A 25,735-nucleotide genomic window follows, 5' to 3' on the forward strand; every position below is an offset into this window, starting at 1 on the left:
CACTGGAAGCCATGACCAAAGGGGATCTCAGATGACTCCAGGGAAAGAGTATACGGGAAGCAGACCACAGCAGTTACCTTTAAGTAGGGAATACTCTCGGCTATCCTGTTCTGCGCCTTCAGGATGAAGCCGTAATGCACTTTCGCGAAGCCATCATTCGGTGTCACGTTCAGCACCTAAGTTCAAAGAAAACAAGGAGCGACTGTGATAGAGAAGAGACTGTACGAGTGACTGTTTGAACAAATCCTAATCCGTTCTGCTGTACTCGGAATGTATTAGGATGTTACAGCTTCAATCGCTGTGGGAGCATCTTGTCTCGCTGCTATCATTAAACCTAACAAGCCCATGGCTTCGCAACCCAAGATGCCTTTCACAATTGCTCACTGAGTAAAGCTGTGAATGAGAAGCCCCGTCTGTCCATGCTCACGGAACTCAGTGGCAGAAGCCGGGGAGGCTTAAATGATGGGAACCTGAGTGTTGGCCTAGTGAGCTACCAGGCTCTGATTCTTTTAACTCTGTGCTGAGGCCATAGACAGAATGGCTGGGGATCTGAAAGTATAACATGTGTCCTACTTGGGTAACTTTTTGGAAGTCTGAGATTGTCTAGAAATAACAAGCTTTAAGGAGTTATGAATGAAAATGAGTTCCTGGGAGTGCCACGATTCTAAGTGCTGAATACAGAGTTGGTGAAAACAGTCCAACTGTTTGTGATAGAAACCCGGGTGGCTAGTTCATATGCGCTGGCCAGTTCATCACCACATGCATTTATTATGATTTAAAGATGAATTATGCAAAACGCCTCTAAATTAAACATGAACAGTGAGAGAGCAACACAGGAGCATTAGGTTTGTGAAGCTGCTTAGGAAATGGACTTCTTGAACCAAGAAGACAACGGAGGAGATCTGAGTGGCCCTTTCAGGGAGAAGATGCCTGAGTACCTCTCCTCTCTATCCCTGAGCCAATGAGAGAAAGTGAAGTCACAGCTACCATAGGAGCTTTACAGAGGAAGAGAAAGTGATCTACCAGGAAGCCACCAACACCCTCATTGGACTAAGTAAGTGTTTAAGGCCTATTTAAAAGGTGACATTCAACACTCTCCCTGATGCTGCACTGCACCTAGTCTCCTCTCCTTCACAGACTCCTGCAGGACCCCTCAGGAGCTGATTCACTGCACCCTGCTGTGTTCATTGTCCATATGAGACCCGCAGGGAAACTGTTTGATTCCAGGGTTAGACCTGATCCTTCCTCAGGTCGGTTTACTTAGCATGAACGACTACATTCAAGGAACCACCCCTGTAGCCCACACCTGTCTGGCTCTGCTCTTGCCCTTCCCTGCCATCCCTCTGAGGCACACTGACTCCTTGCTATTCATAGCAAGCCAAAGGCACCCTTACTACAAAATGTCCTCCTTTGGCTCACTTTCTCCCAAGTGGCTCATCGCTTTCCTTGGGTAAGAATGACTGTGTTGAAGAGTTCCCACACTATTCCAGTGCATTCTACCCCTGATTATCTCCCAACTAGAAAACCAATTCCACTCCTGGCCCTAGGTCCTCTCTAAGTTCTTTATTCAGACCATTTCCACAGGAATGACCGCCATCTGACCCATCTGGATATTTTATTCCCTCTCTAACATATAAGTTCTACAGGGACTTTGTTTCACTCATGACTCATCCCTTGAGCCTGGTGATGGGGGACTCCCATCATCTCTGTGATAAAGGTGTGGCCCCAAGCATGCTGGGCTCTCCTTCCTAGTAGAATCTCTGTGAGTTTGGGCTCTGTTTCTTCAGCTGACAGGCCCTACACCAGACCCTGGGCTGAGAAATGGAGCTCCAGGACTGAACAGAATCAGTGTTGATCATGGTTCTGCCTGCACTGTTACAAACGAGTCATTGTAATTACTACACTACACTGATGATACCCCTGCCCACTGCAACCACATAGATGTCACCTCAAGTAGCTATCAAATGCATTTTCTAGGATTTCAATACCCATCAAATTCCTCTAGGTCCTGGATATGCAAACAGGAATGAGATACTCTTCTCTCTTAAAGAGCTCTCAACCAAGTACAGGAGACACAAGCACAGCAGACACTGATGACATAACAGCTTCCAGAAACAAGCAGAGGCATGCAGTGGTCCAGGGGAGGAACACCCAACACACTCATGGTGAATGTGATTAGAAGAAAGGTACTATAGGAATCTGGGAACATAATCACCAGAGAAAGGGAAAGCAGGGACTGATGGGGAAAAAGACATTTAAGACAAAAAAGAATGAGGAAATATAAAAAGGCTTGTAGGGCTAGAGATGGAAAGATAGCTCAGTGGTTAGGAACACTTGCTGATTAATCATGAGGGCCAGAGTTCAGGTCCTAGTGTCCATGTAACAAGCTGGTGTGGTGGTCTGAATGAGAAATGCCCACAAAGGCTCACAGGTTTGCATACTTCATCCCCAGTTGTGGCTCTCAATCCTTCAGCAAGATGTCAAGCCGTACAGAGGAAGTGTATCTCTGAGGACAGGCTTTGAGGATTTACAGCCTTGTCATACTTCCTATTCTCTCTGCTTCCTATGTGGGGATGAAAGCATGACAAGCCTGCTTTTTGCCACAATGCTTTCTCTGACCATGGCATGTTATCCTATCATGATGGACTCTCTCCATTTGAAACTGCAAGCCAAAATTCATGAACTTATGGGGCTTTCTCATTACTCCACCATACCCAACTTGCTTTTATCAGGGTATTTTAACACAGCAAGAGAAAAGTAACGAATACACTGGAAATCTCTAAAATGTCTGTAGTTAACTCCAGCTCTGAGGGATCCAATGCCCTTTTCTGGCCTCCACAACACAGGCAGCTCCCCCCACCCCCACACAAACGTTTTCATACAAACACAAATGTACACATATACATAGAAAAAGGGAATGTTGTGAAAGAATATTAAAAGCTGCAAGGGAAAAAGGTCAAGTAACATATAAAGACAGACCAGTTAGGATTACATCCAGTTTTTCAGTGGTGACACTAAAAGCCAGAAGGGCCTGGGTGGATGTCATGCAATCTCTAAGAGACCATTGATTTTGGGCCAGAGTACTATACCCAGTAAAACTTACAATCACCATAGATGGAGAAAACAAGACATCACATGATAAAGTCAAATTTAAACAATACCCATCTACAAATCCAGTCCTACAGAAGGTATTAGAAGGGAAAACCCCAATACAAGGCAGTTAATCACACAAAAACACATGCAATAAATCAATAAATAATCTCATACTAATATAACCCAAAGAAGGAAGCATGCACACAACACACACACACACACACACACACACACACACACACACACACTCTCCACTACCAACAACTACAACAAAATAACAGGAATTAACAATTATTAGTCACTGATATGTCTCAATATCAATGTACTCAATTCTCTATCCAAAAAATACATGCTAATAGAATGGATATGAAAATGAGAATTGTTCTGCTGCTGCATACAAGGAACACATCTCAATGTCAAAGATAGACACTACTTCAAAGTAAAAAGTTGGGTTGAAATTTTCCAAGCAAAGGGACCGGAGAGGAAAGCTGGCGTAGTTATTCTAGTATCTAGCAAAATGGACTTCAAACCAAAAGTGATCAAAAGAGATGGGGAAAGACTATATCTTCTTCTCAGTACCTCATGGAATTCTCCAAAATTGACTCATTCTCCACACAGCAAGTCTCAACAGATACAAGAAAACTGAACTAACTCCCTGAATCCTATCAAACCACAATGGAATAAAGCTGGGTTTAAAAAAATGACAAAAACAACAGAAAGTGTCTAAACTCATGGAAACTGAACACCTCTATATGGAATGACTAGTGGGTCAAGGCAGAAATGAAAGACGTTAAAGACTTCCTAGAATTCAATGAACCCAAAACACACCCAAACTTCTTAAATGCAAATCTAAGTAACCTGGAGATTCCACTTTACACCTGTCAAAATGATTAAGATTAAAAAACACAATTAATAGCTCCTGCTGGCAAGGATCTCGAACAAGAGGAACACTCCACCATTGCTTTGGGAGTGCAATTGTGTATAGCTACTTTGGTAATCAACATGGCAGTCAGAGTCTCAGAAACTTGGGAATTAATCTGCCTCCAGACTTAGCCATACCATTCCTGGGTATACTTCCAGAAGGTACGACATCCACTACAAGGGCACTTGCTCGATTTTATTCATAGCAGCTTTATTCATAATAGCCAGAAACTAGAAACAACCTACATGTCCAACAATTAAAGAATGGATTTAAAAAAAAAGTGGTACATTCACACAATGGGGTATTACTAAACTGCTAAAACAATGACACGATGAAATTTGCAGTTAAATGGATGGAATTAGAAGAAATCCTGAGTGAGGTAATACAGAAAGACAAACACAGCATACTCACTTAGCAGAGGATATAAGCTGTAGAGTAAAGGATAGGTACAATCTACAGACCCAGAGGGGCTAAATAACAAGGAAAGCTTAGGGTGCAATTCAAGGGTCTTCCTGGGGAGGGGACTAGAATTGTTTCTTTGAGTAGACTTGGGGTGGATGGAGATGGGAATAGGAAGAACCAGGCGTGGGTGTGGCCATGGAGGGAGGGAATCCTGGGAGAGACGACTGGAACTGGGGGGCATTTGGGGAGTTAGGTAGAAACTTAGTACAATGAAAACTCCATGAAATCTACAGGGATGACATTAGTAAAGACTCCTAGTAATGGGGGATACAAAGTCTGAACTGGCCATCCTCTGTAACCAGGCAAGTGGAGGGACTGGGACACCTACCCAGCCATAAAACCTTTGACCTACAGTGTCATTTCTGCATAATGTGCTGAGACAGAGCCTAGCATAATCATCAGAGAGACCAGAGAGACTTCATCCAGCAAGGGATGGGAGCAGATGCAGAGTCCAACAGGCAAATATTAGGTGGAGCTCAGAGTGTCCTGTGGAGGAGGTTAGGAAGAACTGCAGGAGCCATGGGGGTTGAGAATACCACAAGACCAAGGCACACAGAATCAATTGACTGGGACTCAAATGGACTCACAGAGATCAGGGAGTCTGCATGGGTCTGAATAAGGCAGGTCATCTGCATGTGTGTTGTGGTTTTATAGCTTGGTGTTCTTGTGGGATTCCTAACAGTGAGGGCAGGGATCTAGAACAGTCACTCTGGGGGTGAGGCAAGATAAACACAATACTGTTGTTGAGCAGTAAATGCTGTGTGATCAAAAGTAAACTATATCCCAGAAAAAAGATGACAGGAAGTTGGGGGATAGGAAGGAGGAAGTGGAAGGAAATATGATCACAATACATTGTATGAATATTTCAAAGAATATTTTTAAGGAAACTATCCTGAAGTCAGGTAATGGTAGGACAACCCTATAATCCCAGCTCTCTGCGGAAGGTGGGCACAGTAAAAACACATGTTCAAGGTCAGTCTCAGCCACAAGGCAAGATTGAGGCTAGCCTGAGCTAGAGGCCTTATATATAAAAAAGAAAAAGAACAAAAATTGACACATTTTTCTTCAGCTTCCTAATGTGACTCATTATATCAAAAAAAAATTAAAGTAATTAACTACAGACAAGAACATATATGCTGACAGGCACAGATCACTGTTATAGGAAAGGCTAAACCACAGGCAACTAAATTAGTATATTTTGAATATGATTCTTAAGTGAACTTCTCAGAGGGAAAAGAAAAAAGGAAACACTTCGAAATTACAACATTTAAAGTTCTAATGGTGGGCAAACATTTCAAGAGTTCTCTGTCCGAAACAGGTCACAAGACTGTATACGATCATACAACTACTTTCAGACCAGGAAAAAGGAATAGCGTGTTCTGTCTTAGAGGGAATCTTTTACCTGCATAGTTACAGGGATAAGAGTTGGATACAAGAATAGAAGGCAGGCCAAGCTTAGTGGTGCATGCTTTTATTCCCAGCAAGTGGGAGGTGGAGATGGAGACAGGCAGGGCTCTGTGAGTTCCAGGACAGCAAAGGCTACCAGGGCTCCACAGAGAAACCATGTGTCAAAAAAAAAAGTTTTGTTTTGTAAAACAAACAACCAATCAGCCAAACAACAACACGACAATGACAATGACAACACCAACAACAAAAGACTCTATGGTTTAAGTTATCACTGTGAGCTGCATGAGGGAATGTCAAATTATGCTGTCTGGCCTGGGATGTGAGCCACTGACTTTTCGGCCTGTCCATATTGTAAATGCTACCTGAGCTTGCGTTCCAGCGGATCCCTGTCTCATTTAATAGTGGCTCAAGGCAACACTGAGATGTAACACACCTGCAGCGCTCAGCGCCATCTTCATCACTAGGCATCCACTGTAGGTCTTAGAGTGGATTCATCATGGATGCAAGAATGCTACCAAACCACGAGTAGCACTTCACAGTGGTCGGACTGAAACAGGAACATTTTAGGAAGAGTGAAAGGATTTTTGTCAGTTCAATAAAATTTGCGAGGCACTCGAAATATTTCATTTGAGCTTAAAAGCTTATTTGGAGGGCATGTACTTTTCGTCAAGTATGCACCACACGAGTATACATATATAAATAGACAACACTTAAATCTATAAACATCAGATTGAACACTTTGTTCTAGAAGGGTACAGCATCAAGGATATTTAAAGAACACTGCTGCAGGAGGCATGACAGACTTAGCACTGAGAGCCATGGTCACGGTGTACCTGGCGTACATGAAGGTCAGAGGACATCAATCCTACAGAGGGATCTGGGTCGGTTCAAGGTGATCAGTGTCTGGTGAAAGCATTGGGAAGGTGGATCTATTTGGAGAACAAAATGAACAACTGGTGACTTGGCCCCAGATCGTAAGGTCCATGAAGACATGAAGACACATTCTGTGCCACTTCAATAAGCTCACGCCCTGAGCTGCTGTGTGTGCATTTAAATAAGTGTATGCTGGCTGAGTGACGTATCTGCAGAAGGTGTGTGTGGTAGCAAAGGATTTGGGATGAGGCTGGGTTGGGATCCTAAGCTGGTGGCGGTGTTACTACCTTGGGAAGGAGCTATGGGAGGAGTCTTCCAAAAGCACAGATGTGAGCAGTCTCTACCTAACTCTGTAAGCTACTCTCTGTGCTGAAAACAAGAACAGAAAACAAACAAGCAAACAAGCAAACAAACTAAAAGTTGGGTTTCACAATGATTTTCACGTATGTACTCAAAAACTAATGTGAAGAAAAATATGCAGCCCTGGTATTAGTTTCTGAAATGACCTTGGAGAAAGAGATAAACACACCAGGCCAAACTTTGGTTAGGGAAAGAGTAGCCATCAGTCGCAGCTCGTTAGCTTAGAAGAGGACCTGCATTGCTTTCAAGGTGTGAATGCTTCTTTTAGAAGAAAACCAGTCAGTTGTGCGCTAGGCAGTATCTGGAGCTTCGTGCCAACTAGTATGCTCACCCAAGTGAGGATATCATCCTAAGTGAATAACCGACACAGCGTAATGTTGGTTTTTCAAGGTGAAGAAAAGCATTCCACATTTCTGAGACTTAGTGTCAGGTAGAAGGGATGAGTGTATTCAAGGAGGAAAGGTAGGAGAGGGAAATGCGGTCAGATGCTGGTCAGTATGTGCACCTGGCCTGCTGTGACTTCACTTGTGCTTGGCTCCCAGGAAGTAATTCACTGGGCTCTTTAGACTGACATGGGGGAGGGGGTGTAAGAGAAGGATCCTGAAAGGAAGGAAACGGGAGAGTTGGGAAACAGGAATGAATTTTACAAGGAGAAGAAAGAAAGGAGTGTGGGAGGGAGGGACATACAAGAAGGAAGGATCCCTGGACTTCGGTTTTTGTCTCGGACGGTTTGTTTACAAGATCCTGAATTAATGCAACACATGACGTTTCCTTTAACCAAGCTCTGCAGGACAGCGGACACTGGGTATGTTAGCAGACACCAAGCCCCACATGGAGCTACGTTATGGCCTGGTGCAGGTCTTTTCTAGAGAACACACACTGGCAAATGCTGAAGTCTTAGTCCACTGTGCAGGTATTAATGATGTTATAAAAAGCCAAGGCCAAACTTCCGCTATCTCAAAAACAATCAAATTATGACAAGGGTAGGAAGACCATAGCTTCAGATTTCAATGACTTTATAATTAGCACCAAGAGCAATAGAGGCAAGTACCTCTTTGTGATCCGACTGAAGGACAGGCCGCCGCTGCTGACGATGTTTCCAACACAGAAGAGACCCTTCTGTTACACACCTAGCTCTCTGAAGTAGCGTTTAATGTAAAGCCAGCAGCTTGGAAACCATTGATCCCGAGGCTCAAGTTAGAGAACAACAAGGACCCTCGTCTGTCTTTGTTTTACAGAGCTGTTAGCTTTCTCCTGCTTCAGAGTGCATTTGACATACCGTTTGCTTTATACCAAAGAAGTTCCCTTGCTGCCTAGAGGAACCAGTTTTCTAGGTTATAAAGTTACTCGTGACTTTAGAGCTTATCTATTAAAATGTCCACTATAATGTAGAAATCCTTTGAAAGCCATCTCGGCCAGAGGATGGGGTTATCAATGCCCCTTTGAAAATGGTATAACCTACCACTTTGGCCTGAGAGCCTCACACCGCCGAACTTGAAGATAGTATATTATTTACATTTATTAACTTCACTATTAACCTCACTCTTTCTCCTATCACAACAAAAACCCTTAGAAAGGTGTCTATACAGACTGATAAAAAGGAGGCTTAAATAAAAATTAACTAAAGTTTAAAGTGTTCCAATCAAGATACAGGGTTTAATATGATCAATAGGTATGTATACTTGAATAGCCTTTATGGAACCCATCACTCTGTACAATGGAGGCATGCCAATAAAGAAAATCAAAGTAAGAAAAAATGGCAGGCTGGAGAGATGGCTCAGTGGTTAAGAGCGCTGACTGGTCTTCCAGAGGTCCTGAGTTCAAATCCCAGCAACCACATGGTGGCTCACAACCATCTGTAATGAGATCTGATGTCCTCTTCTGGTGTGTCTGAGGACAGCTACAGTGTACTCATATATAAAAAATAAATAAATCTTAAAAAAAAAAAAAGAAAAAATGGCCATGGTGGCAGCAGCTGAAAGTTTGAAGCAGGAAGATTACCATGAGCTAAGGCCAGTCTGTGCTCAATGTGACTCCCAACAGGGAGTGAAGGAAAGAGAAAGCAATGGGAAAGCCAAGTCCAGAATGTTAGCTACAGTAACTTACATGCTGCTTCATTCAAGATAAAACATGGCACATACTCCATGTCATTTTCAACCAGCACTTGGACTTGTCTGCAGATAACTCAGTGCGGCTCAGAAAACACCAGTGCTTACCTCTTCGTAAACCTTCTTGGCACTGTCGTTGTCTCCCATCAAAAGGTATCCTACGCCAAGGTCGTTTTTTAAGGTCGTATCACTAGGGAACAGCTGAACTAGTCTCTGGAGGGTAAGTAGAGAACCCCTCATGTGACCTGGTGTTGGAAAATGAGGAATAGGTTAAAAATATTATGAATACAGACCACGAAAGGATTTAGCAGAACCTGAAGACCACCTTACATCTCGCTATCTGTAACTGCTCCACGTAGATACTAAATACGATATCAATCACGGACTAAAGACAGATTTATTTTCTGAATCAATTCACATTTACATTTTTAAAAATTTTTTCAGTTGCATTTTTATTTACATTTTAAATGCTATCCCACTTCTCAGTTTCCTCTCTAGAAACCTCCTATCCCATCTACCCTCACCCCCTTCTATGAAGGTGCTCTCTCACCCACCCACTCACTCCCTCCCATCTGCCCGTCCTGAGATTCCCCTACACCGGGGCATCCATCCTTGATAGGACCAAGGGCCTTTCCTTCTACTGGTGCCTGACAAGGCCATCCTCTGCTCTATACCAGGCTCCTGTCACCATGCACGCACATCTTGGCATCAGCAATAGTGTCTGGGTTTGGTGACTGTATATGGGATGGATCTCCAGGTGGGGCAGGCTCTGGATGGCCTTTCAGTCTCTGCTCCACGTTTATGTTTTTTTACCTTAAGTTCTTTCTTGAGAAAATGTCAGTTACCAGTGCTGCTGAGACAACATTTTAATGGAGTGCAGATACTAGGAAGCTTGAGTTTGGGTCGAGTGGTCAAAATAAAACTTAAACAGGCACGAGGGGTGTGGAACAGGCTTCTCTGTGGATGCCTTGTCTAACAGAGGCAACTTGTCTCTGGGTAGTGATAATGCAGAGAAGACATTTTCCAGTACTATGGCAGCCTCTGGTGGCCGACAGGCTACGGTGCACTACATGGCTCAGGAAACCCCAGCTGCTGTTTACTTGGAGGCGAAAATGGAAACACTCTGGGCCCACTGTCACTGTTCTTTGTCACAGTGCAAATTGGAAAAACAAACTGCAAATGGGGGCCTGGAAGGGGGTGTGCTAAGTAAGACAAGCATTTGTAAAAATGTACCTTGCAGGGAGGTATTAATGCCTGCAAATGGGGAATATTAAGAAGCAGAAGCAGATTCAGTCAGGGAAAGCAGCTGCTGCTTAGCTAACAAGAAAATTCACTCCCTGCTCTGTGCCCCATTGCTGGGTAACACTATTCCAGTCAGGACTCTGGGTGGTTTGCCCAGGCAGTCATTCCCTCTGTGGCACAGACAGCAATGATGCCAACGGTGCAGGTACCTTCTGCAGACACCTGCTGCTGTTCCTTCTCACACCTTGTCCGGATCCCCTGTTCTACTGTGAGGGAACTCTATATTCCTGCAGTTTCAGGATCTCTGTCCAGTTGCCTCAGAGCCTTCTCACGTGACCTCGCCTCATTCTCACCTCAGCAGAAGAGAGTATACTAAAAACTGGGATTTCTGTGAAAGGTGAGACATCTTCACAAGATCAAGAGACCTTGATCCTGGGCTGGGAAGCAAGAGAATCTCTTGATATAAAAATGGAGAGGGAACCAAAGACAATCCATAACTCTAGGTTGAATAATTGTTTTAACAAATTCTCAAAAAAAACCCCTCCAAAATTAATGTAAAAATTCACAATTATTTTGTATGTGTTTATATGCATGTGTGAGTGTGTAAATAGAGGCTAGAGGACACCCTTGGGTGTTCTTCCTCAGAAGGTATGAGCCTTGTATGCTTGTCTGAGAAAAACTCAATGACTGGAAGGTAGGCCAGCCTTGCAAGCATGAAGTCATATGATGCCCAGAATCCAGGCAAAAAGGCCACACATGCTGGCACAGGCTTGTTGCTAGGCAGAGACACACAGATCTCTGGGACTAGCAAGCCAGCCAGTCTAGGTTATGTGAAGAGCTTCAGGTCAGTGAAAATGCTGTCTTAGAAAAACCAGAAGAAATGGCATCTAGGTTTTCCTCTGGCCTAGACATTCATAGATGTTTGCTTCCATACATGCATGCATGCACTTGTGTGTGTACAGACAGACAGACCACTCATATACAACTGCCCCGCATACACACTCATATGCATGCATGCAATTACTGAGGCTAGGAATGGTTGAATGTAGAGAAGGTATAAGACAGACAAGTTACCGGAAGCCAAAAGGCAGGCTTCTTCCCAGGCACCTTGTCTTTGATAAGGCACTATGTGGCTGCCACTGAAGGGGGTCATGTTCCACCTCCCATCAGTTAGTGCTTCTGCTTCTCACCTAGAAACTGCTGTCTTTCTGACCGTCGCTTCAAGCTCAGCTTCACCAGGTCTGTCGGGGCATCAGGCAGGCTAGCCGCTTCCTGGTAGGTCTCAATGGCCCTGCGCAGAACCTCATTGCTTCTCTGCTTCTCTGCCAAGTCATCTTCACACTAGAGGCAGCCCCCAGACAGATCAATGCTTGTCATCTCCCCCAGAGATTCCGTGACACTGAACTTTTAGATGTGCTTTTTAAAAAGACCATTGACCTTTTCTTTATCGAATGTTACAAACAAAAGAAAGCGGGACAACTGTTGTTTCAATAACAGGAAGAAAAGTCTGTTGCTAGATCACAGATGAGAAAGAAGACTATAAGACCAAAACAATACTTTGTAGGGATGATGGGGATGGACACAATAACATATGAGAACACTGGACATACAGGGCTCTAATTATGGTCTGTTCTTCAATTTGTGCGCCAAGTTACTCATCCATTTCACTCATTAATTAATTCATTTAACAGCTCTTTTCAGGGGTCAGATCACTCTACCTATGTGTCACCCTAACTCAACAGATCAGGATGAGATCTTTCCTCATTGTGCTTTGATTTAGGAAGGGACAAAATGACAAATATAAACAAAGGTCCTGTGCATAGAAACAGCAGACCAATGCATGGTGAGTGCAGAATGGGGAAATTAATGGTCTAATTGAGACAACTAGGGGAGTCTACAAGAAGGGCCAGAGTGCGAAGCTACAGGAAAGGTGTCTGAAGGCAGAGAGAAAAGGATGGGCTGAGGCTTTCTAACACAGTGAGGAACAGAGGAAAGGCTGCAAGAGTGGAAGAGAGGGGAAGGGGGAGGGGAGGAAGAGGTGACAGTGTCATCGGGTGATTCAGGCCTGGCAAACCATTGAGGATTCTGAACTACTCCATGATGAGAAAGAGGAGGGCTTTTTACACTTCTAGTATCTTGAAGGGAGCCAAGGGATTGTGCTAGCAACAGTACTGAGGACAGGCTGAGAGATGGGCAGAAGTGGGGAAGCCAGGTAAGAAGCCAGGCATGGACGACAGTTGCTTGGGCTAATGCACCTGTGATGAGTGGTAAGAGATGAGAGTCTAATTCATCTTGATGGTCAGGGCCAAGAGAGCCACAGACGCTTTGAGTTTAGTATCAGAGACAGAAAGAGAGAAGATGACTTCAGGTATGAGTGCCTACCTGGCTGAAGTGTCATCCCCTGAGAATGAGAACACAGGACAAAGGCAGGTCTTGGGAAGGCATGGGAACAGGAGTCCAGTCTTTGGTACTCTAAACCAAATGCCAAGTGGAGAAGAACACTCAGAAGGTGCATTTCTGGGTGTGGAGTTTGGGGAAAAGTTGGTGTGAAGGACGTGCACATGGAAGTTGTCAAGGATGGAAGTGATATTTAAAGTTGGCAAGCTAGAAGAGTCATGAATGTAGACTGGGAGATTTCCAAGTCAGGGTAAGACAGTTTTAAGAGGAAGAGAAGTATGCTGCACATAGCCACCAAGTCGGACAAGAGAGTGACACTGAGGAGAGAACGTAATGGCTTTGTGGAGCTTTGATGGCCCTGCCATCGTTGTTTCCATGGAATTGTTGAACACATGCATCAAACTGGAGCAGCGTCAAGGGAATTTGGGAAGGATGAGGAAGAGCTAGTTTTAACAGGAGCCAGAACATGTGTGTGCAGGTAGAGGGGGATGGGAGCCCAGGGAGAAGTCTTACAGATAAGATAGTACATCAGGTTTCTCAGGAGATACAAAATACCCAGCAGAAAGGAATGCCTAAAGGCAAAAGAGAGCACACAAACATAAGAAGTGGTCCAGTAGGTGAGAGGGGAAGGGGACAGGACAGTTCAGACCTGCCAATGGATGGATGCAAGGTATCAGGACAACTGTGTGAGAGGGCAGAGTCTCTGGATGCCTTTATTTTCCTAATAAAATACCCCCAAATTTATAACTTGAAACTGAGAATTGGTAATGAAACACCAGAGACAGAAAAATAGGGGGTGTGTGTAAGATGGCCCTCAGTAGCCCATCAGACTTTACAGACTTTCATTTAAAGGAAAATAATAGCAGCTCCGTACTGAAAGTAGTCTATGAAATTTTTAATCAGGATACATAAATGTAGTCATGATTTAACATAAACTGTGTGCTGGGTTAATGTATAAAGTCTGAGGACTTTAGTGAGAAAAAAATCCTCATATCTCTTCCCTCAGGTGACAAATAAATTGTAAAAACCAACACCAGTTGATAAAGTTTTTTTTGTGTGTGTGTGTGAGAAAGTTCTCTTCAGAAAACAGCACATCTATAAAGTAACATGTTAACGTACATTCATTACGATAATGACAACATTTCATCCTTGCCTGACAGAAATACTACTCAGACCACTCAACTACTCTTTGGAATACACAGTAGACTCACGGAGCAGATTCAGCTCCCAGGGCAGGGAGTTCCATGTCAACAATCCGTTTTGACCACACATCCATCCACCAGCTACTCACAGCCAGCTTTTCCACTTAACTATCTGCCTTTTGGTTCTAGTGAGTTAATTTCCAAAACCATGAATACTGATAGATGACGGAACAGAAACAATGTCCCTGAGCTGAGTGAACCCTTGCCGCTCGGGGCCTGCAGAACTACCCAACTGACCTGAAGACTGTGTGGGATTAGCAGAAGGACAGTGCCGCCCTCAAGGATCCTTAGAAACAGGCATCAAATCTCTTAATGTCAGATTGGAAAAAGGGGAAGACATGTAACCCATGTGCCCAGGCCATCTCTGCCACACAACCTTTTGTGGATGGACTAATTCACTCAAACTTCCTAGGGGACATGTCACTTTGTACCTCAGAGCCACTAATGGCTTGTGAAAGACAATGAGGTGAAGTCATAATTTAAGACTTTTGTGTTCACTATTTAGAGAACTTGTGTGAAACTGATTTTCAAAAAGATACATTGATAATGATGCAGTCAGTGGTACTGGAAAATATAGGCATTGTAGTTTTATTTGATTTGGTGCTGACCACTTAGTATCTGTTGAGAAACTGCAAAGAGTCTGGTTAATTTGCTAACTGAGAGTGGGAAAGTCACAGTTTAGTCCTCCTTAAGAAAAATCTGCCTACTTTTACTTTTAAAAACTCTGATAAATTTAGTTTCCTTTAAATTACTCGATTAAGATTTAATTTATCATGCTTAACTTTTTTTATGCCACATTAGTGTTAATATCAATAACATCTGTGGCATAATGGCTTAGAAATTAAAAAAATACTGCCCGAGGCCCACATCTCAAATTCCTCCTGTGAAAGAAGGCTGCACCTACAGAGATCACCGCATTCCAGAGGCTCCTGGAACCATGATTCAAATGACATACGGAGAAAACTTGGAAAGTACAAAACACTTTTTTCCATAATTAGTATTTGCACAACCATTTTCTCTCCTGTCAGTGGGCTTTCTGTAGTCAAAGGTCTTGATATTAGTGACAAGGCACATCACTTGCTTGGACATTCTGGATCTCAGCTATGTAGTTTCCAAAGGTTGGAGGGATATGACCCAATTAGTTTACCAAAACCACACAGTAAACCTGGTAGGTACCAAGGACAAGGGATATTTATTTGTATTAACTGTCTTACAAATTTAATTTATGTAAATTTAATTAATGAAAATTTAATGAATTAGTCTCCAATGGGATAAAAAAAACTGAAGAAGGATGAGAGCAAGGCCCACTGTTTCCCTGCAGATGTTTTACTACCTGTGACGGTCACACACAAGGGAATACCATCTGCTTCTCCTTGCTCCACTAACTTTTGTAGCGCTCTCGCATTGCTTCGCTGTGACTGGTCATCTCCTTCTTCCCCTAGGAGGAATGCTGGAGCTTTACATCTTGACAGATTTGTTTACCAGCCCTGGCTTTACTCTGAGTTCCAAATTCCATAAACCCAGTGGTCTCCACACGGCTATCTAAAACACACTGCAACTGCAAACTTCACATCAAAAGCAGACTGCCAGTTCCATCCTCTCCAAACCCGTTGTCCCACTTGGTCAGTTAGCTGGCATTATCTTCTCCTCAGCTGTTCCCAACAAACCAGGAGTCACTGGTCAACTCTTTCCCTGTGACCCTTGCACCTAGAGTTCTTTCAAATCTATCTCTGCCCTTGTCCCCCTCCATGGCCAACTCACAGTCCACACGTGCTACCAGCTCTCATGCATACCACATTTCGACTGCCCCCTACTTTCTGTGCCTCTGATTCTATTCTCACAGCCCATTTCCAACTGGCAATGAAGGCAATCTTTACAAAAGTCACCTGCACATGTCATACCCTGCAAAGGCTTCCTCAGGCACCGAGAAAAAGAGCTGTGAGGTGTCGCTAGGACCCTGTCTGCCCTATGCTCCCAGCATGCCTCTCTTTCGGTTCAGCTTTCTGATGCCAAGATAGTTGCCCCGAGCGGTGACCTTTGTCTACCTGTTCCCTCTACCTGGACAGCACCTTGCATAACCCTGACACATCTCAGCTACTAGCTCCTGTCACTGTAACTCATATCACCTGCGACCAAAGCTCTTAATAAGTGTGCTCTTAGAACCTGCTGCCTTCTTCCTTTGCCTACAGCATGCATTAATAGGCAATATGACCTAATATGTTTATACAGTTTTAATATCCGTAAGATTTAACAATATATTCATTTAGAAAAACTTCAAATATTACCTTCCTGGTGACCCTTTCTCGATCATGGTAACACCTCACATATCCCCCATTTCCTTTCATTCTAACGGTCACCACTTGCAAGTCTATGCCTGGTACTTCCTTGCTCTATCCAACCTCTTTCCTTCACAGTAGAGCTTCGTGAGTACATTTTTGCCGAGGAACATATTGCTAATACCCAGCAGAGCCTGACACACAGTGGACTCTCACTACATTTCCTTAGAGTAAGTAGGCCTCAGGTGTTCCTCCTGTTGTCTTGGGAATACTTTAAAATTGACCATGTTTTATAATAGTCAGAACCTCCAGAACATTTCTAGGGCTTGCTGTCTGAGAGAGGGCAAAACAGCAAACAAGCCTTTATATGCAATCCATGCAGCCCAGGGCCTGGCCTTCTCTCCGGCCCCACAGCATAGGAAGCCACATCCTCTGCCTTCGTCATGCCAGGGCCAGACACTCATCAACTAGAAGCCATTGTTGTGGCTCAGCTTGCTAGTGTTGTTCAGTGCTGGGCTGAACACTCCACTTCCCTTACTTTTCTCATGGAAAGCACCCAAAGGACCATGTTAAACCTCCCTTCAGGGTTTGCCTTCCGTTCCTGCCATCTTCCCTGTGTCAGTGTCCAGGGAGCCACTTCCTATCTTTAGGTCAGGAATAGAATAAAACATTTTATGTTGATCCATTTCTGTATCCTCTTTTGTGATCCTTTGTGACTATCAAACAGACACACACCACACACGGCTGGCACAGGTGGGTTCATGAAGTTGCAGGTGAGTATGGCAAGCCTTGTGACAGGAGTTGAAAGATGACAAAACACAGCATAGGAGGTGACAGGGAAAGAAAGGAGAAGGGAGGTGGCTGGTAAGACATGAGTCACATCAAAGAAACTGTTGGGAAACAAAGCGCTGTCCATGCCACATTTCAAAAGGTCTCTCCAAGGCAGAATTTATACTCTTCAGTCACACAGTGGAAGTCTAAAAGCTCCAAAGAGCCTGAAATCAAAACCACGAGGAAATTCAAACAGAAGGGAGATGTGCTGATACAGGACTAATGGCAAGATGAGTCACCTGGATGTCATGGGATCACTCAGCACACAGCACTGAAAACAGCCCCAACTAAATTGTCACCCCCCACCCCAAGGGTGTACGTATATACCTGGGAAACTGACTATCTAGAAATTATAAGAGGAACAGATTTCTAAAAAGCAAACACAAAAGAGTGAATGATCTGATTATGTAGGACACGTGAAGGACAGAACAGTATTGTGATTTCGGACGGCCCAGGGTACCTGTGCTTTGCCGTATCTTGCACGAGGGCTCTGAGGGTACCTTCGAACCAATTCTTCAAATGCACTCACTGCTTCTTCGATTTTACCCTGTTAGGTAGGCACAACTGCATAAATACAACGCCACTGAATAAAGATAATTCTGTTTTGTTATTTAATAAGTTGCCAAAGAATTGTTTAGTGCTACAGGAGTAGCCCACTTACAAACAAGCAAACAAAAAACTATGTTAAGTAACAAACATAAAACTGTAATGAGTGTTACAATCTTAATTTTTAAAATGATGTGTGCTGATAATGATGAAAAACGAATTTTCTTGAATATAACCACGTTTTTCTCAATCTACAGAGTCCCCGCATGCTTTCTTAGGGTGTCTAAGTTATATGTGGGGGCAAACACTTCTAGCAGCAGGATGCCTTGCAGCAGGATGCCTGCCTTGGGCCTGTCAGAGGCAAGGAGACATCACCATAGCTTCCAAGTGTCTGGAAAGCAGAAAGAATAAACAACGAGTCTGTGAGGACCACTTGGCCATCGGACTGCGCTCTGGTGGATGTCAAGGTTGATTTGACTCGTCCGGCTGAGTGGAACACAGGCTGCCTCTGTGGCGTGCATGAGCTCTTAAGTGCCTTCTCTATGGTTCTTTAAAAATAAATAGCATCCATTTCCTACGGGGGGGGGATGTAACAGATTACTGCAAATTTCCTGACTGGAGAAATGAAGGCTGAAACTGGGTTTGTGATGTTGGAATCAAGGTGTCAGAAAGAAAGGCTCCAGGGGAGATTCTTCAAGCCAAGCCAGCCCCCATCGCTGTCAGCATTCCTTGGCCTGTGACTACACTGCTCTAATCTCTTCTGTCTCTACATGGGTCTTTCTCTGTATCTCGATGTCTTTACTTCTGTCTGGATCAAATCTCTGTTTAGCTTTCTGGAAATGACGCATTAGAGTCCTTTCCGGATAGCCCATGAAAATCACACCAAGAAAGACCCATTTTTAAGATGTTTCCAAGGTACCATTTGTAGATCTCAGGAAAACAGAATTATCTTCTGAGAAGATCATTTTCGAGTCTACCAATACAGGTTTAATTTCCTATTCATGCAGGACCATACCAGCATAACTCTGGTGCCTGAAAACGAGAGAAATTTGTTCTCCCACAGTTCTGAGCAAGTAGATGCCAAAAATCGCTTCTTCTGGGCTCAAATAAAAATACTGCTAAGACCGTGCTTTTTCCAGAGACCCCAGGGAAGGGAAGTTCACTCCTTTCTTCTTGCCAGTGTTCCTTGATTTGTGGCCCCAACACTCCTACTGCCATCAAATCCTCTCTGTGTGCCTTGTTCTGCTTTGTCTGTATCAAGTTTCTCCTCTTTTCAGCAAACATGACTACACTGAGGGACAAAATGGAGAGAGACTCCAGTGTAATCTCGACCTCTAGATCTTTAAGAGTCCAGGGGCTCCAGTTTGTTATCTTTTGGTGGACCCTCTTCAGCTGATTTCATATCCTACATTAATTGCTCAAGCCACTTTTTGGAGTACCAGATTTATAACAGATTTTACAGCATATTGTTCCTCTTTGGCAAAAGTAGCATCCTATTTTGGCTCTCCTAGGCATTCTTTGGATCACCTCAAGCCACAGGCTGTGTGACCACCATTGGGAATCAGCATAGCTGTTCACACGTGGGTTGACTGTCATGTTAACCTGTCTGTTTTCAGTCAACTTCTTTTCTTTGAGATCTTTTCTAGCTACAAACACTCTTCCTCCTCCATGCATACTCTCATTTTAAAAGCACACAGAGATTTATAATGAATTGCCTAAAAATGATGTGTGTCTCTCAATGTAGCTTACTTATACATAGACCGCTCACGGGATCGATGCATACTTGGGCCATGCTGTTGTGGCGTAAAGCCAGGTGGATGGCAGAATCCACTGGAGTGATGTGGGAAGTGTGGAGTCAAGACCCTTCACTGCTCATCCACATGTACAGCAGAGCCTTATATTATGGGCTTGGTGCAGACGGCCATTACACTGAACATATATTCTAGTCGCTTTGCTTTCTCTCATTCTGCCTCCAAGGAAGTGGAAGTGTCTTTGTCTGCAGCATGATTCAAAGCTTGTAGGGTGTGTAACCTTTCCTGTTTTCATTCTAGCATGGTTTTGTTATAGTTTCTTACTACCCTCACCTATAAACCAACCAACCAAACAAACAACCACCACTGACAACAACATACATAATACCATTATAAAAAGAATTCCAAAAAGGAAATGAATGTATTTCATGAGGTCATGTCAACTCCCAGTGTGCCTTGGGGGTGAGGATAAAGGAAAGTCTTAAATAACACATGTTATTTTTAACAATTCAATGTCTCAGTGACAAGAAGATGAGTCAGTAAGCTAAGGCACTTGCCAGCAGGCCTGACAATCCAAATCTGATGCCAGCAAGTTGTCCTCAGATCATCATAGTCTGTGCCTTCAGGGTAGGCCCATGCACACATGTGCACACACACAAATGCATATCATGAAATCAAGGAATAAATCAATGCACCTTTAAAGCTTTACATTTTTGATTATTCAAATGTGATATGATTTTTATACATTTTTGGATGAAACAAAAAAGTAAGCCTATGCTTCCTTACAGGGCAGAATTTGGATGTGTGCATAGATGAGGCTGTCCTCACCATCTGGGCACCTTAACTCAACCATCCATGATCTTGTCCACTAAGTTGTATCCTTTGAAAATGCTAGCTATAAAAACCAATGCAAACAAGATTTAATTATGTTGATGGTTCTGTCACAACACATCTGGAGAGAAGGTCCCATGTGGCTGTGGTTCCTGCCTCTTTACTGACCTGTGACAGGCTCACAGAGCTCCTACAGGAAAACACCATCATTTCTCCAAATGAGCAAGACTGGAGGAAATGCTGTCAACAGGGCCAGCACTTTAAGTCCTAATGAGCGCCTTAGTAACTCAGCCCACTTTTTCCCCCATTATAACCACAGAAAACTATTTCTATAGAGTCCTTTATTGATGTTTTGGCCCCAAAGACACCTGTGCCTACAGCCTCCTCATGTTTGCATGTGTAATCTAGGATAGAGAAGGTGAAGGAATCATTTTGAGAAGGGGGAAGATGGTCACTGACTCCTTTGGATTAAGAAACACAAATTCCTCTGCCCACCACACCCCCCAAAAACAACAAAAACCATAGATGGCTTCGCTTTATGAAGTGAAACAAAATGAATGCAGAAACCATTCTATTGACAAAAATCTCAGTACAGTGAATTGTCACCCTTGGCAGCATCCTCTGGAGTCGGTGTTTCTGTCTGCTGGTAACCAGGGTGGGCCAAAGTTCATCTGCGAGGTCCTGTCCAATGCTGGTCACAGAGGCCTTTTGCTTCTGCTACTGTTGTAAGAAGTGCAAACGTATCCCACTTCTATCCCTAACATGTGTACTCTTCATCCTGCTGTCTCCTGGCTTGTGTGCCTTTTGTCCACCTCTTTGTAGCTAACGGCTGCTCAATAGAAACGCACACGCCAGAAAAACTATGTATCTAGAACAGACTCTAAAATATAATCAAAGAGGGCTGGAGAGATGGCTCGGCGGTTGAGAGCACTGACTGCTCTTCCAGAGGTCCTGAGTTCAATTCCCAGCAACCACATGGTGGCTCACAACCATCTGTAATGGGATCCAATACCTTGTTCTGGTGTGTCTGAAAACAGCTATAGTGTACTCATATAAATAAAATGAATAAGTCTTAAAAAAAAGAGAAGCAAACAGAAAACGAAAGATTCTAATTACAGTATAATAAATATACCATGGGTTACATTATTATTACAATTTATTACATGATTATGACCAGACTCAGGGAGATAAAGACTTCAATATAATGTTAATTCATTGTTTTCAAAAGCTGGGCCATCTGGTGAGAAAGCAGGACACTACAATTCCTTGATGACAGGGCAGAGTTGTCATGAGCTGCACTTACCTAAGTGAGGAAAATTCCAAGCCTGTGACACTTCATGGGTCACAGGTGCTGGGTGAGACTTTTTGTGTCTGCACTGACATGCCACAGAATGAGCTGGTGGTGGGAACACAACGCATGGCAGTGATATGATTTCTTCTAATTTGAGCTTAACAAAAAGCAAGACGGATTTTGGACACTAGTAAATATACATCACTTTCGTTTTTATAAGCGAGGACACTGAAGCCTACAGTAGCCAAGTGGTTATGGATTCCATGTAATTAGAATTCCACGGAGCTGGGCTGACCCCAGGTCAGAGGTCCTGTGGTTCGTTCCTCTTCCTCTGTGGCCCCTGGGTGCAGTTCTGTCGGAAATGGGTTGAGGTGCCGAGAAAGTCACAGATGATAATGTCTTTTACTTTTACTATCGTTGCCATTCTTGTCATCATTATTATACTTATTATACTTTATCCTGCGATTCCCAGGTTTCTAACAAGAAAACCATTGTACATTTTTGTGCAAAGCAAAAAATATCAGCCTACCCTTTTCCGGAGCTTTTCTGCAGCGTCCAGCTCGGCTTTAATTGTTTTATCAAATTTATTTAGAAGTTTGGGCTTCTTCTTCTTAACTGAAAGGAGAGAGAGAGAGAGAGAGAGAGAGAGAGAGAGAGAGAGAGAGAATTTCCATTTAATTTGCTTTTTGTCAGTGCCATTATTTTGCTGTCCAGCATGTAAATGCAGGAGGGAGAATATCCCAGTTCACTTTCAACCAGTGAGCACAGAGCCGGTAACACCTAGGGAGATGCTGCCATCCTGCGGGATATCCTGGACTACATGGCACAGAAATTCCCTTTGTACAAACAGGATGTGGACACCATTTTCAAGAAATCAGTGGGTGAACCTTTCCAACAGTGTGCACTCGTTGGTTGATTAAAATCTTAATGTTGTTAGATCCGTTCTGGTGACTTGTAGCCAGAGATCTTCATCCTCGTGTTGCCACTGCCTTGGCATGCCTCGAGCTATACTCATACTTGACAGAAAAACCTATCACAGGAAGCCTCAACTACCCCACAGATTCTACGCTTCAGCCAAATGAGAATACTGCAGGCTCCTTTCTTCCTATTCTTAGCACCATTTCTTGTGCCAGTTTTACATGAAACGTCTTTCCTTATGTCTCTAGGCTGGAAACACTGCTATGCTTTCATTCAAAGCCATGTGACTGATAGAGCATCCCTTGCTGCTCAGTCTCGTAGCTCTCTCCCCATCTCCTCCTCCTTCCTGAGGCTTCTGTCTTCTTCCCTCCCCTTCTCTCCTCCGCCAGGCACATCTCTTTAACAATCTCTCCTCCCCCATTTAACCTCTAGTATCATATTCATCCCTGTACTTACTAAGCCCAAGCTGTAGAGCTCTGCAGAGACACACTCCATGTCTTAAGCCCAAGCTGCAGTTTATCGTTTATTTACACATGGCTTTGGGTGCCTTTCTCCTGAAGGCATCAGACTGTGCAAATGTAAGGGCGAGCCTGCTGGTGCACACTCGCCAGTACCCCGGGAATACTAAGGCACATGGAATGTCTTGAGAGCCCAGCTTGCCAAAGGCAGAAGCATGAAGGGTAAAGCAGAAGCTTCCAGATAGAGAAGGGAGGGACTTACAGCTGGAAATGGGACACAAAAGAGAACAACCTAAAGATGAACTCAATTCTTTTTACACTAAAGTTAACAAACTTATTAACCTTAACCTAGTTCTGGGTGGGACAAAGCAAGAGAGACTCTGTTTCCCAAGGGGCCATGTATATACCCACATATCCTCATCCTCTGCCTGAGAGATGAATCTTCTCTGTGTCTCCCTCGCTACCTGTTCTTGGGCTCTGTGAAGATGTAACGATGTTAAAGTCTCTGTCGCTTTACAGCAGACCGACCAACCCATCCAAACCCAGCCTACCCACTTCCTCTCACCCTCCTCTCTCCGTTCCTCTCACGATGACACCTCTCAGTACTCTGCTTCCTCACTACCACATGGATAAACACAGGCCTTCCAGAGGGAGAGAGCTTAACAGTAAAGGTCTAAGGTTTGACTCCATCACAGCACGCACACGCACACGCACGCACACACACACACACACACACACACACACACACACACACACACACACACACACACACACAAGCATGCACACACTCATGCATGAAGGGTTCTAACCCCGAGTCTCACTTTTCTGCTTTAGAATTGTGTTGGGGGAGATTAATGCCATGAGTGCAGCATTTAACCCAAGTCCTGCCATGGAGCCCATGTTGGCCCTTGGCTGTTAATGCTATGCTGTCTCCACAGCCCACTTGCTCTTTTCTTTCTTGTTTTATTGGTCCTGGATCTTCCTGACTTATCTGGCACAGGTAACCACACCCCACTCCGACCCTAACCCACTCCTTGTAATTGTTCTTTTCCATTGCTCTGCTGGGTCCCTTACTTTGGGCTCCATAGCTCTTCCCTTCTGTGGGACCCTGGAAGGATATGTCTCTGCGGGTTGGTCTTCAGCAGACCATGGGGCTTTAATAGATACATTTTTCACACTGAGCCACAATCTACAGTTTTTGTTTTATCTGTTTGTTTTGTTTCGTGTGACTGTAAGTCTAAGCGTTTACCAACAGTTGGCTCAGAGGCAGTAGACCAGAAACAAAGCCCTTAGCCTCCTGCTTCTCCCCAGGACAGAGGATAGGAGTAAAGGATGGGCCCGTATGCCTGAGTTCTAACCCTTCATCATCTCCATGAACATAGGTTTGGAGCCAGGTCGGCTGCCTGAAATGAACACAAACAGAAATAGAACAGAATGGCTCAGGAGAGTGCACACCCGAGGAGGGTGCCTGACCTCCGGAGACACGGGGGAAGTGATCAACATGCAGGGGAGGCACCTCCTGAAAAACTGGAGCTATTCTGCTCCCCAGAGCAGGCAAGTATGCGAATTCTGGGGCTGGGCATTGATAAGTCGGTTATTATTTATGACCCAAGGCCATCTTCACTCATCTCTCCCCAGAAGCTGAAACTGTAAGTACCTTTAATCCCACTGTTTATATCACAAAAATGACTGCTCCGGTCTTCCCCCATCCCCTCTATTCGCTCCGAGTTCTCAGTTAATGAGAACTTGTTTTCAAAAGAGATGGGAAATATTGGCAAACAATGCAACTTCTCGGCTGCACATTGTTCCCGCCTTATCATCTCGGTGAAGACTGGCATTTCCCATGTCGGCAGAGGGAGAGGGGGCCTCCAGGAAAGCCATTTGAGCCCCAGATGGTGGGCTTCCCTGCAGGCTCTGTAGCTTTGCCCCATGTCCTCTGTGTCACCAGGCATGAACTTTAAGTTAATATGAGATTTATTTAAAAGAAAAAATTATTAGCAGTCTGGAATGGCCAGAACAGTCTGTGGAAAGATAAAATGCTCAGTAAAAGAGTCACATGGGGGACAGGATCCTTCCAGTCTCCATCTCCACCTTGGAGTTAACCCTGTGGCACAGCTCTCTGGACTCAAATTCCCATAGGGAGCTGGTCTCCTGAGAGTACTGTCACACCTATAGGCTCACAGGAAAGACATGCTCTGTCAGAGACAGCAAGACCAGCTAACACCAGAGATAAGCAGATGGTCAGAGGCAAGGACAAGAACCTAAGAAGAGAAACCAAGGCCACTTGGCATCATCAGAACCCAGTTCTCTCACCACAGCAAGTCCTGGATATGACAACACACTGCAAAAGCAAGATTCAGATTTAAAAGCACCTCATGATAATGAAAGACATAAATAACTCCCTTAAAGAAATGCAGGACAACCCAGGTAAACAGAAGTGCTTAGAGAGGAAACACAAAGACCCCTTAAAAAATTACAGGAAAACACAACCAAACAGGTGAAGGAACTGAACAAAACCATCCAGGATCTAAAAATGGAAATAGAAACAATAAAGAAATCACAAAAGGAGACAACCCCAGAGACAGAAAACCTAGAAAAGAGATCAGGAGTCATAGATGCAAGCATCACCAACAGAATACAAGAGACAGAAGAGAGAATCTCAGGGGCAGAAGGTACCATAGAAAACGTTGACATGGTGATTGTACCAGCTTGCAATCCCACCAACAATGGAGGAGTGTTCCTCTTTCTCCACATCCTCACCAGCATC

The 25,735-nt window shown here is 44.0% G+C and overlaps 1 protein-coding gene and 1 long non-coding RNA gene across 8 annotated transcripts in view; one reads left to right on the plus strand and one right to left on the minus strand.

The window, feature by feature from the left end:
• Nucleotides 1-25,735, minus strand: part of Asph (aspartate-beta-hydroxylase) — a 212,587-nt gene that overhangs the window by 53,097 nt on the left and 133,755 nt on the right. For 6 of the 7 annotated variants that reach the window (XM_006237861.5, XM_006237862.5, XM_006237859.5 and 3 more), the window contains 5 exons: nt 22,122-22,207; nt 17,634-17,720; nt 11,658-11,808; nt 9,334-9,470; nt 78-176 (listed from right to left, as the gene is read on the minus strand). In XM_006237861.5, coding sequence (XP_006237923.1) covers nt 78-176; nt 9,334-9,470; nt 11,658-11,808; nt 17,634-17,720; nt 22,122-22,207 — 560 coding nt within the window. The other variant, XM_063287527.1, reaches the window with a different exon arrangement.
• On the plus strand, nt 167-24,472 carry LOC120102822 (uncharacterized). The gene is made up of 2 exons (XR_005504629.2): nt 167-1,054; nt 24,351-24,472. It is a non-coding gene; the product is annotated as an uncharacterized LOC120102822 (long non-coding RNA).

Source organism: Rattus norvegicus, chromosome 5 (genome assembly GCF_036323735.1).
Source record: "Rattus norvegicus strain BN/NHsdMcwi chromosome 5, GRCr8, whole genome shotgun sequence".
Lineage (NCBI taxonomy): Eukaryota > Metazoa > Chordata > Mammalia > Rodentia > Muridae > Rattus > Rattus norvegicus.